The sequence below is a fragment of the Saccopteryx bilineata genome, chromosome 4, assembly GCF_036850765.1.
Source record: "Saccopteryx bilineata isolate mSacBil1 chromosome 4, mSacBil1_pri_phased_curated, whole genome shotgun sequence".
Lineage (NCBI taxonomy): Eukaryota > Metazoa > Chordata > Mammalia > Chiroptera > Emballonuridae > Saccopteryx > Saccopteryx bilineata.
The window spans coordinates 11,165,707-11,178,700 of record NC_089493.1 but is presented as its reverse complement, the minus strand read 5'-3'; the positions used below and the strand labels follow the sequence as shown (position 1 = coordinate 11,178,700).

At 39.4% G+C, this 12,994-nt stretch overlaps 1 protein-coding gene and 1 pseudogene across 4 annotated transcripts in view; one reads left to right on the top strand and one right to left on the bottom strand.

Annotated features, from left to right (window-relative positions):
- BTBD7 (BTB domain containing 7) overlaps positions 1–12,994 on the bottom strand; it is a 71,112-nt gene that overhangs the window by 40,359 nt on the left and 17,759 nt on the right. For 3 of the 4 annotated variants that reach the window (XM_066272216.1, XM_066272219.1, XM_066272218.1), the window contains exons 2-3: positions 9,702–9,886; positions 8,266–9,345 (exon numbers count right to left, since the gene is read on the bottom strand). In XM_066272216.1, the coding sequence (XP_066128313.1) occupies positions 8,266–9,345; positions 9,702–9,783 (1,162 nt within the window). In that variant the 5' untranslated portion in view covers positions 9,784–9,886. Of the gene's footprint in view, positions 1–5,996; positions 6,637–8,265; positions 9,346–9,701; positions 9,887–12,994 lie in introns of those variants that run through there. The other variant, XM_066272220.1, reaches the window with a different exon arrangement.
- On the top strand, positions 11,174–11,775 carry LOC136335365 (large ribosomal subunit protein eL15-like; annotated as a pseudogene).

Here is a 12,994-nt window from a genome sequence, read left to right as displayed (position 1 = left end):
AAGTACTTTATGTTGGATTTTCGCTAAGTTTGGCAGAATAAATCTTTATAAAACAACTTACTATAGTTAAATCTATCTTTTTATTTATACTTTGGTTGCTCCGCTACTGCCCACCATAAAAGCTGGAACGCCCACTAGAGGGCGGTAGGGACCAGGCTGACTACCACTGTACTAGGTGTTGGACTCTGTCTTCTGTCAAGACTACACAGTGAGGAACTAAAGCTAGGAAGGTCCTTCTGCTAGCCAGTCAAACAGTCATCTAACTAATTCAGGAACATTCGAAAGAATAGCCTACCCAGTAAAAAGCCCTCTGTTCTCTGGCAAGTCCTATGAAGCAAAGTCTGATTGACCTACTCAGACCGCTGCCCCGATTTTAAACCTCCTCCCTGGAGCCACATTTCCCTCGCAGAAGTGCTTAGCACCACCCCAAGTCATTCAGCACAGGTCAGGCTCCCAGCGGAGCCTCCCAAGGTGATGCTTCAATCTCTAGCCTGCTGTTTCGTTCCTCCAACTAGGCCAGTGGCCTCCCACCCTCATCCCTAGAAACCGAATGTCATACTGCTTCCCTCTCACCTTGCCCCAATTCCAGGACTTGGGGTCAGAGCTGGTATGAGTCACAATTTCATCACCTACAAGCATGGGAAAAAACTAGTTTTTAATCTCTGAGCCCTACTGTAGTCAGAGGTTGTCAAAATGACTAAATGAGACAAAGTAAAAGTCCTTTGTAAACTAAAATTATAAGCATGATCTCATTAGTTAACATTCCTGATACAATAAACTCCCCAGGTTCTTTTGTTTTGGTTTTTTTTTTTTTCAGTGAGAGGAGGGGAGAGAGTGAGACATACTCCTGCATGCGCCCTGATCAAAATCTACCCGGCAACCCCGTCTGGGACCAACCAATCTCTTGAATCAAGCAAGCTATCCTCAGCATCCAGGGCTGACACTAAGACCAATTAAGCCACTGGCTGCGGGAGGAGAAAGGAGAGAGAAGGGGGAGAGGAAGGGGAAGAGAAGCAGATGGTCGCTTCTCATGTGTGCACTGACCAGCGATTGAACCCAGGACATCTGCATGCTGGGCTGATGCTCTATCCACTGAACCAACAGGCCAGGGCTGGATGAAAGTTTTTAATGTAAATTTTCTTTCGGTTTTGGCAATATTTCTTGTCTTCTATTTTCTCAGGTATGTTTCTATAACCACTATCTGTTAAGATGTTATACCTTAGTCTAGATCAGTGGTAGTCAACCTGGTCCCTACTGCCCACTAGTGGATGTTCCAGCTTTCATGGTGGGCGGTAGCGGAGCAACCAAAGTATAAATAAAAAGATAGATTTAACTATAGTAAGTTGTTCTTATAAAGATTTATTCTGCCAAACTTCGTGAAAATCTGACATAAAGTACTTGGTAAGAAATTATTATTATATGCTTTAACTTGCTGTAACTCTGCTTTGTAAATTTTGTAAAGTAAAGTTACTTCCCTACTTTATAAATCACCATTACTGTGGAACTGGTGGGCGGTTAGAAAATTTTACTACTAACAAATACAAAAGTGGGCAGTAGGTATAAAAAGGTTGACTACCCCTGTTCTAAATAAATACTATAGTTTTCTTATTTGTCTCCACTGTTGATTATCTGTATTTGTTTTACTTTTCTCAATTCCTGAATTTTACTTTTCAATCCTTCTATTATATATTTCATTTCTGCTACCTCATTTCTAAGAGCTCTTGCTTTTACTTTTTTTTTTTTTTTTTAACAGAGACAGAGAATCAGAGAGAGGAATAGACAGGGACAGACAGACAGGAATGGAGAGATGAGAGGCATCAATCATTAATTTTTCCTTGCGCATTGCGACACCTTAATTGTTCATTGATTGCTCTCCCATACGTGCCTTGACCGCGGGCCTTCAGCAGACTGAGTAACCCCATGCTGGAGCCAGTGACCTTGGGCTCAAGCTGGCGACCTCAGGGTCTCGAACCTGGGTCCTCTGCATCCCAGTCTGACGCTCTATCCACTGCGCCACTGCCCGGTCAGGCTGCTTTTACTTTTTAAAAAAATCTTTTTAGACTTTATTCACTTTCTAGAGAGAGAGAGGAGGGAGAGAGAATAGAAAATCAGAAAGCATCAACTCCCATATGTGCCTTGACCAGGCAAGCCTGGGGTTTCGAACCTGCGACCTCAGCGATCCAGGTCACAGCTTTATCCACTGTGCCACCACAGGCCAGGCTGTTTTTACTTTTATAGCATTCTATTTATGGTCCTTGATTCAATAAAAGTCTTTTATTTATTTATTTTTAATTTTTTTAGTGAGAGGAGGGCAGGCAGAGAGACAAATTCCTGCATGTGCCTCGACTGGGCTCCACCTGGCAAGCCCACTAAGGGACAATGCTCTGCTCATCTGGGGCTGTTGCTCCATTGCTCAGCAACTGGCCATTTCTTTTAGCGCCTGAGGTAGAGGCCACAGAGCCATCCTCAGCGCTCAAGGCCCACTCGTTCGAGTCAATCGAGTCATGGCTATGGGAGGGGAAGAGAGCTAGAAGGGGAGCACGTGGGGTGGAGGAGATGGTCGCTTCTCCTACGTCATTCACCTCACTTCATCTCATCATGTAGGCATTGTATCATCACATCACAAAAAGTGTGTTATAATTGCTCTATATTGTTAATCTCTTACTGTACCTAATTTATAAATTACATTTTACCACAGGGATGTATGTGTAGGTAAAAATAGTATATATAGTGTTGAGACTCTCTGTGGGGGTGTTAGAACATATCCCCCACAGTTCAATTGGGAATAGAACCTGGGACATCCACATGTTAGGCCGACGTTCTACCACTGAGCCAAGTGGCCAGGGCCTAAAATGTTCTTTTATATAAATATATTTATTTTTATTCTATTGAAGATTTTTTTTCTGCTTTCACTGTTTCTTAGTTATAGTAACTTTTTTTTTGTTCTGGTCTCAATTTGGAAATTTTTCTCAACTGTCCAATAAGTTTTCATATTTAAGAGTAGGGCAGTAAACAGTTGTTTAGAAGCTCTGCTGCTGGCAGGCTTGCTGACTACCATAGTCCCCCCATTACCATTTTATTTATTTTATTACTATGGGGGATATGTTCTAACACCCCCACAGAGAGTCTCAACACTATATATACTACTTTTACCTACACATACATCCCTGTGGTAAAATGTAATTTATAAATTAGGTACAGTTAGAGATTAACAACAATATAGAGCAATTATAACACACTTTTTGTGATGTGATGATACAATGCCTACATGATGAGATGAAGTGAGGTGAATGACGTAGGCAGTGTGACAGCACTGGGCTCCCAAAAGGCTTACTTACTTGAACAGAAACCCTCTGTACCAGAGACAGTTGATCTGGTAACAGAGGTGATCACTAAATGACTAGCGGGCAGGTAGCACATACAGCAGGGGTCGGAACCTTTTTGGCTGAGAGAGCCATGAACGCCACATATTTTAAAATGTAATTCCGTTAGAGCCATACAACGACCCGTGTACATTACACATTATTCAATAAAAATTTGTTGTTGTCCCGGAGGACAGCTGTGATTGGCTCCAGCCACCCGCAACCATGAACATGAGCGGTAGGAAATGAACATTTTATATTTTAACGTTATTGTTTTTTTTATTAAAGATTTGTCTGCGAGCCAGATGCAGCCATCAAAAGAGTCACATCTGGCTCGCGAGATCCAGACATATCCCCCTGACATACAGCGTGGGGATAATGGACAAAGGAATGATCCATGTCCTGGATGGAATGGAGCAGGATGGCACAAGATTTCATCAGACATTTCAAAATGACAATGAAATGTAAGGGGGGGGGGACGTTCGCTCTTTGTAGAACAGAAATCTAATCGGCTTTTTCACTGTATCTAACTCCTGAACATAACTTTATCATGGAGCTCCAAAACACCAGTATCCATGGGTTGTTCCATCTCTAGAGCTCTAAGGTACTGTCTTATATCCCCCTTGGCTTGGACTAGCATAGGGGAAGGCAAGAGAGTGACTTCACCCTTTAGTTTGTAGGCAGTCACATAATTCCAGATTAAAACCTTGCGCCTCACAACCCCACCCCACCCCCACCCCTTTGTAGCTATTTCCAGATTTGGGATCATTCTAGTTTTATTTCTTTAGAAAATAAATCTCAGGTCTCATGTGTTTAGCTTGTGGGGGTGGGGTGGGGGGGTATGAAAAAGGGAACTGAAGGGGCAAGTCAGGATTTGCCACCTGGCTGCAAGTGATACTGATATAAGAATAGACAAATGAACCATTAAACAAAATGAAAGTATTGACCCATCTATGTATATATGGGAACTTAAAAGGTAGTACAAATTGGGGGGACTGGATTTTTAAGAGGGTACTCTGAAACCAGGTCATTAAATGGAGTAAAACAAACCCCATCCCTTTCAAATACCATATATGAAGGTAAATTCCAGGGCAGGGGAAAGGGTCCATTCATTCAGTATTCAGACTGAAAATCAAGTCTCTTTTTAATTTTACACCTTGCTTATCCCTACTTTCCAGAATACTTAGTACCCTCTTTGAATTGCCTTCCTTCTTCTCAGTAGACACTTTAAAGGCTAGAGTTATAGAACTCTCTTCTTCATTAAAAGCCACTAATCAGTTCTTTTTCTGATTTCCAGCTTCCAAAAAATCCAATACCATTTTCTCCATTGTTGTCTTCTTCTTAGGTATCTTTGTCCTTGAGGGTTTAATCTTTTTTTATTATTATTATTCCTTTACTATAATATTAGCGCTTTGGAGGAAAAAGAACTAAACTGCTCATTTCCATCTGCTACATAGGAAATCAGGTGAAGTTAAATCTAGTCCTAAAATGCCAGGTCAGTAAGTTGAAGCCCCATTATCTGTTAATTCACCTCTCTAATGCAGGCTGTCTACCTGTCTAAATAAAATGCATTCTCAGTGTAGGCCAGGATTCTTCTCTTTTATCCACTTGACAAACCACTCTTGCTGTCTGCCTATAATGCCTCTTTTTATGATGCTCTTGAAACTATTAAATCACCTCTCCACCTTGAGGCATAGCTAGTCTCAAAGTCCCACCCTTCCTTGACAGAATTTGTCTGCTTTTAAAAACTGGGTTTTAACTCTAAACTCTTTTTTTAAAATTAATTAATTCATTCATTTTTTAGAGAGGAAAGAGAGAGAGAGAGAAAGAAAGGGAGGGCAGGAAGCATCAACTCCCATATGTGCCTGGACCAGACAAGTGCAGGGTTTTGAACTGGCGACCTCAGTGTTCCAGGTCGACACTTTATCCATTGCGCCACCACAGGTCAGGCTGGGCTTTAACTCTTAAAGTTAATATAGTTTGGAATAAAAGGTAACAGTTGTTAATCCATTCAAACCACTTACTCAGTGCCTTCTGTGAGTCAGGTATTGGGAATGCAAAGATGAGAACAACATGGTCCTATCCCAAGTTGCTTAACAGGCTAGTCTCACAGCCTTTCTTAACTGGGAGACTGTGTGAACACAGAAAATAATTTTGGTGACTATTTTCTTAATTCTCTCCAAAAGGGTACATGAGTAGTATCATGCTGGAAGAAATGCTAATTCATTACATACAAGAGATGCCTCAAAGTATTATACAAGTTAAAACATGGTACCAAAGGACTGAAATCCAGTTTGTCTGGTTCTAGCACCTGAGCTCTTAAGCTTTCTAGCACCTAAGTGACCAAATATTTTCCTTCCCATGGAAATGAGGAAAAATTATGTTGAAGGTATGGTCTGTTATAAATCTTAATATATATATCAATAGTATCATGGGCATGGAGGAAAGATAAGGCCTACATTGAGTACAAAAAACAAAAGACCAAGTAACCCAAACTCTGTATTCTGAATAATGAAAGGAAATAGCCATATACACCCAAACTTAAGGGAAAATTTTTAAGTAATTAAGACTAAGGTATTACAAGAAATATTGTTTTACATATTTTTTTATTTTAATTTTCCATTGATTTGAGAGAGAGGAGAGGAGAAAGGGAGAGAGAGAGAGAAAGAGAGAGAGAGCATCAAGTTGTTTGGTAATTGTTCCATTTTAGTTGTGTACTCACTGTCTGCTTCTCGTATGAACCCTGATGGGGGTGGAACCCGCAGCCCTCTGGCACGCCCGGTTGACACTATCCACCGAGCCACCCAGCCAGGGCCTTTAGATCTTAAATGTACCAAAAAATTACAATTTCTAGCTAAATGCTTTAAAAATTATCTCATTTAATATAGAAGAACTCTAGATCAAGGATTAACTGAGATCCAAGAGCTAGCTCATAATTTTACTTTTCATTCAAAACTTCAACAAATGTCTGTATTAAGGAATGCTTTCCCATTATATAAAATAGCAAAGTATATACAATACACTTTAGTTTCTGTGTGTGTGTGTGTGTGTGTGTGTGTGTATGTGTGTGTTTTTCCGAAGTTAGAAGCGGGAAGGCAGTCAGACAGACCCCGCATGCGCCCGACCGGGATCTACCCGGCACGCCCACCAGGGGGTGATGCTCTGCCCATCAGGGGTGTTGCTCCCTTGAGGCTGGAGCCATTCGAGCGCTTGAGGTGGAGGCCATGGAGCCGTCCTCAGCGCCCAGGCCAACTTTGCTCCAGTGGAGCCTTGGCTGTAGGAGGAGAAGAGAGAGACACCGAGAATCAAACCCGGGACTTCCACACACCAAGCCGACGCTCTATTGCTGAGCCAACCAGCCAGGGCCAGTTTCTTATTTTTTTTAAATGCAAGCATTAAAACCAATTCAAAAAGATAGAGATTATTATACCTTTCTGGAAATGTTGCAGCCTTCAAATTTTCCTGCAGAAGTATTTTCTGTCAAATTTGGTTTTACAGAATAAAAGAATAAAAAGTCAAGCTTCTAGGTTATTTTTGATAACACATTTTCCTACATCTGACATCAAAAGTCCACTATTATTAATATAATAATAGGAAAATAGTTTAATAATATTTTGACTGTGGTAATTATAAAATTAGTACTATTACTAAAAAATAATGGTGAAATAAAATTTAAAAATTCTTTATGTAATAGAAGTCTCCCCTTTCTTATTTGTGTTTCTTAATGTCTCTGTGTGTGTAAGTCCTCTTACCTGATTACTGACATTGCTATTTTACTGAGGCTTTCATTTTGTTTTTCTTTCTCAAAGTCCTTTGAATTTGATGATTTAGCCATACAATACATATTATTTTCAAGTTAGAAAAATGTGCTCCAAGTTTTAAAGCATTTAGCTTCAAGTTAGCTAAATGCTTTAAAAATTATCTCATTTAATATAGAGATATTAAATTTCCTTTTAAAATTTGTCTTATACCCACACCATAAACATTCTATTCTAATTGGCAACTTCTAATGTTCTTTTAGCAAATACTCATTAGCTAAACTTCTCAAGTAATTTCATGTCATATTACTTGTTTTCTTTTAATATATGGCCATACAAAGCTAAGGATACACTTGGTCAAGACAGCAGTTACAGCTACTCTCCCATGGAAGGTCTCTTTATAGCTCTGAAATGTTGAGATTCTCATGTTTGCCAACAGATACACATTTCTTTTCATGTAACTTTCATGTCTTAATTTGGTTGTTAAAAAAAATATGTGCTGTCCTGATTTTAAAATTTTAGTTTAAATTAAATGAAGAAAGCAATGAGTCTAGCACTAACTGTGCTTTACACACTGTAGGTTGTTGCTTGATGTACAATTTGTACTAAAAAAAGATATAGAATGTTTTAACATTTAAATTCGAAATCCTGACCAATTCTTTGATTCAAATAACTTTGTATCCAAATATGACTATCTTCATTGTTATTCTGAACTTTCTTATTCAGAACACTTCAGCATCAATAAGGCACTAACTGTACGTAAAAGAATACAAGTTATCCAAGAAGTCCTAGATCAAGTATAACCTTGAAATCTGGGAAACAGGACTAGTTCAAAGATCCGGTGCAGACTGGGTGGGTGGCAGCTGGGTAATTAAATATTGCCATACCCATTGTCTTACATTAGGAAAGAAAGGACCTTAAGTCTCACTTATTGCTCTCAGTACTAGTTTTGAATGGTTGGTTTTAATACTAAATGAAGTGCCACGTTAATACTAATTAACCCTCAATTCTGTCTCAGATGCCGTCACTATACACTCAAAATAAACTGACCCTTTCACAGCCCCAACACTGAAACCACAGAATGTATTGGTTTTGTTTTCAACCAGGAGGACAAATGTGTAATTTTAAAAATCAAAATTTCATACCTTGTGCAAGCATGTTAAATTCCAAAAACAGTGCTATGTGGTAAAGTTCCATGGCTTCTTCTGCCCTGGTCATGTTTGGTTTCCCTGCGACGAGAGCCTGAACTTCACTGAGACTCCCCACAGAGGGGTTACAGTGCAAAACGGAGAGGTCCACCAAGTCGGTATACATACAGTGTAATATAACTTTTGCATATTTTTTTGGTATAATGGACTCGTCTAATATAATTCTTGTGGGAGTCCTCAAAGTTCGGTCTGTGATTTCTTCACCAGTCCGTATCCTCCTTTGTAATAAATTTCGAAAAAATGGGGACCGTGCTGAGATAACAGCCTTGTGAGCTTTCAGCTCTTCATCTAAACAGTTCTGATTTCCACCAAAAGCTTCAACCAGCTCAGAGTCTGAAGAAAAACTAAGTACGACATCATAATAACACATGTAATCAAAAAGTCCACGCATATCTACATCAAGGGAATTTGGTGTTCCAAATTCTTCACTAAGCTGAACCAGGATATCAACATTTTGAAACCTTGAGTCCTCCATTCCAAACTCTCCGGTATAAAGGTAGTGTAACAAAGCAGAAAACATAGGCATATCTATACCAGCTGTATTGATGTCCATTATGATCTCTGCCCCATACTCGGGTGAAGAAGAAAGCAGTGTTTTAAAAAATGGACATCTTGCCGCCAAAATGGCACGATGAACAGGAAAACAAGTTTCTTGAAATATTAAGTCCACATCAGTACAATACTTAAACTCATAAAGATCGGCCATATCTTTCTGCAATGTCCGGGCTTCTGGTCTAGCCAAACTGGCTTGTAGAGAAAGCTCCTTTAAGGCTGAAGTTCCCTCATACTCCTCCACTAATGCATTGACATCTCTAACATCCCACCCAGAGAGGAGTTCTCGCATCTGCTTGGCGTGATCAGCAGACCTACTAGATTTTCGACGCTTAATAAACTTCTTTTTCAGGGTGGCAAGGCCAGAGGTTCTCTTTTTTTTGTCTTGTGGTTTCTCATGGCCGTGGTCGAGGCTATATAATTTTGATTCACAGCCATAGCCTTGCTGAGAATAGGATGATGTCCCTAAGAAGAAAATTAAACAAATGAAAATGTGGAGTTTTTTAACTTTCACTTTCAATATTCAGTTTAACATGCCATGCTAAAACTTCTTATAGACATTCCCAAACCTAATTAAAGAAACCTGATTTTGTTTTTATGAAGATAAAAAGTTAAAATAGCTCGTTTTTATATTAAGTAAGGACTAGGACAAACAGAACAGATTTACGTTTGTTGGGGGGGGGGGATTCCTGGCTGCTGCAGATTTATTATCTACAACTTTTTCACAGCTCAATTATCTTTTCAGCCAAAAAGACCACTAAAAACAAACTTCTACTTGTATTTACAAAAGAAAATGAAGTTAGAACAACTAAAATCGTTACCTATAAAAGTCTGTTGGGCTTGAGAACCTCCCCCGACCCTCGGGGAGCACGAATGAGGATAGGTAGATGCATTAGCACCCATCTTCTTCAGTCACTCAGGCAGTCCATCTGCTGCTGCTTCAGAGGGTAATCCCAGAGGCCTCGAACTCTCAACCCTGGATCCAGCAGCCTCTTTTCATCCATGTCTTGATATGAAACAAAAATAATTTTATTCATATTTTCAAGTGTATCTCAAATTGCACAGTAAAAAAAAAAATTGCAAACTACTGAAAGCTGTTTTTATTTGCAAATAATGACATGCTATCAAATTCACATGTAAAAATTTCAGAAAAATGTAAACAAATAGTTAAACTTGATTTATGAATCAGTGTCAGCTGTAATTTTGAGCCATAAAATACACCAATTACATACTCGGTATGACAGTAAAAAGCACCATATCAGACTAATGTAGATATACAGTTACAGAAAAAGCAAATCAAATCACGGGGGCAAAATCACAGGAAAACAGTATTTAGACTAGGAAATATTAAAAAAAAACTTTTTAATCCTTAGAAACAGCCACTAGTTATAATCTAACATCCAAAACAACTTAAATATTACTTAGAGGTTGATACCATTACACATACAAAGAGCAAATAATTAAGTGACTGGTTTGTTGTTTTTCTGCCTTAGCTAAAACTGCTTAAAACTGATCTTTAATCTGTAAACTAGGGCATTTTACTGAAAGAGGACAGAACAGTGAGTAGTTGAAAGAAAGTATCTTTAAAGTTTCTTATTCCATAATAATTTTTTTTTGTATTTTTCTGAAGTTGGAAAAGGGGAAGCAGTCAGACAGACTCCCGCATGCGCCCGACCGGGATCCACTCGGCACGCCCACCAGGGGGCGTCGCTCTGCCACAATCAGAGCCATTCTAGCGCCTGAGGCAGAGGCCACAGAGCCATCCTCAGTGCCCTGGCCAACTCTGCTCCAGGAGGGGAAGAGAGAGACAGAGAGGAAGGAGAGGGGGAGGGGTGGAGAAGCAGATGGGCGCTTCTCCTGTGTGCCCTGGTGGGGAATCGAACCCGGGACTCCTGCACGCCAGGCCAACACTCTACCACTGAGCCAACCGGCCAGGGCCCCATAATAATTTTAAGAGAAGTTATTATAAATACAGTGAGGCACAAGGAAAAAACCAAAAACTTTTATTTATCCTCCCCTAAAGCCCATAAGTAAAACACTGCTTTCCACTGCCTGGTATTTTGACTTAACATGAATAGGGCACTATCAGTAAGCGATAATTTAACAATTATAAAATAAAATTCCACCCTGTGGAACCCTAACCGAGCTGCCAGCAGGAGATCTCCATATGCGCAGAGAAGAACCCCTATGAGAGAACAAGGCTAACAGGAATACTTCTAACCCTTTACAGCACCTAGATACATAAAACTGATTTGGCTCTTTCTGTCTGGCTACAATCATTAGGTAAGCCAAGATGGGTGCTTACAAGTACATCAAAGAGCTATGCAGGAAGAAATAAGTCCAATGTAACGTGCTTCCTCAGGGGTGCTGCTGGCAGGAACCACACTACCCTGCCCCCGCCCTGTCTCAGCCGGCCCAATAAATCGTATAGACTGCAATATGAGGCCAAACAAGGTTATGTCATATATCAGATTCATGTGCATTGTGCTGGCTGCAAAGCCCTGTACCTAAGGGTACAACCTATGGCAAACCTGTCCATCATGATGATAACCAGCTAAAGTTTGCTCGAAGCCTTCAGTCTTGTTGCCAAGGAGTGAACTGGATGCCACTGTGCGGCTCTGAGAGTCCTGAATTCTTACTGGTTGGTGAAGAGTCCACATACAAATTCTTTGAGGTTATCCTCATTAACCCATTCCATAAGACTACCAGAAGGAATCCAGACACCCGATGGGTCACCAGACCAGTCCACAAACCTGGGAGATGCGAGGGCTGACATCTGCAGATCGCAAAGGCCCTGGCCTTGGAATGGGCCCCAAGTTCCACCACACTATTTGTGGTTCTTGTTGTGCAGCTTGGAGAAAGCGCAATACTGTCCAACTCCACCATTACCGCTAAAACAAGTGATGTTCACAAAATTCTTACCTAATAAACAATTTAGGACAGTAGAAAAATTTTATCTGACTAAAAGGGATAATGGTTTAAGAAAAAACACAATTTAAAATCTATTATTGGAATTGTTAGGACACCAACCAGGAGGCAGTTAATCTACCTTCATAAAGAATGAAATGCCTTAACAAAAAACCCAAACACACAATCATAAGAAAATCTGCTGAAAAAGAACCATGTCAAGATTAGCATTTATTTTCATCTGTTACACAACATAACCTTAGGAATTCAAGTTTAAGAATATCACTGTCAATGTTGTGCTTTCCTTCAATCCTCTTCCACCATATATACTGCTCACAAAAATTAGGGGATACATCAAAATGAATACGAAGCGATAAAATATACCCTAATTTTTGTGAGCACTGTATATAAAAATTGATTTAAGCTTAGAATTATCTACCGATAGTGTCCATCCAAGAGAAGGCTGGGAAACTTTCCACTAATTAAATATTATGCAAAGTAGCATAATTTCAATCAAATCATATACTCATACAAGCAAATTTCCTATTTTAAATTTACCCACCCACCTAGGAAAATGAAACACATTAGACTTTCTACTTTGGTGCATGCTACTGGTGTGCAGGCTAGGGGCAGCCAGAGAGGTGACACTGTGTTCTGTAAAGGATCCAGAGAGTTTAATATACTATTTTGTAAATGTTAAATGGTCAAGAAAATTATTTCTTCCTTCAAGTCAGTTTTCTTAAAGTTTGATACATAAATTTTGATGCAAGTAAATTCAGTCTTCTACTCAAGTATTAGAAATGTAGAAAAAGCTGCCTTCCTTTGCACTGTAAATCATTTTAATGCTGTCAGTTCTTGTAAAACAAACTAGATCTGCCTGTGTTAATTTCAGTTCCAACTTTAAAAAGTAGTCTAAAAAAACTCTTTGTTTTCAAATTCAGCTGCTTTAAAGTTTCAAGGTTCTTTCAGGCATTTTTAGCGATTCTTTAAAAGAAATTAGGGACCTGGAAGTCCACAAGTAAAATCTTATTCTCAGTCACTAAAGATTTGTATTTAAACTGTAAAAATGGCTGAGATAATTCCTTCTCAAATTTGAAATATATTAAGAAAGATCCAGAATAAAAACATTATGCAAAATAAAACTCTTTACCAACAATGAGAAAAAAAGATTTAAAATGTGAGCTTTAACTCTGGAAGTAATGGTGGA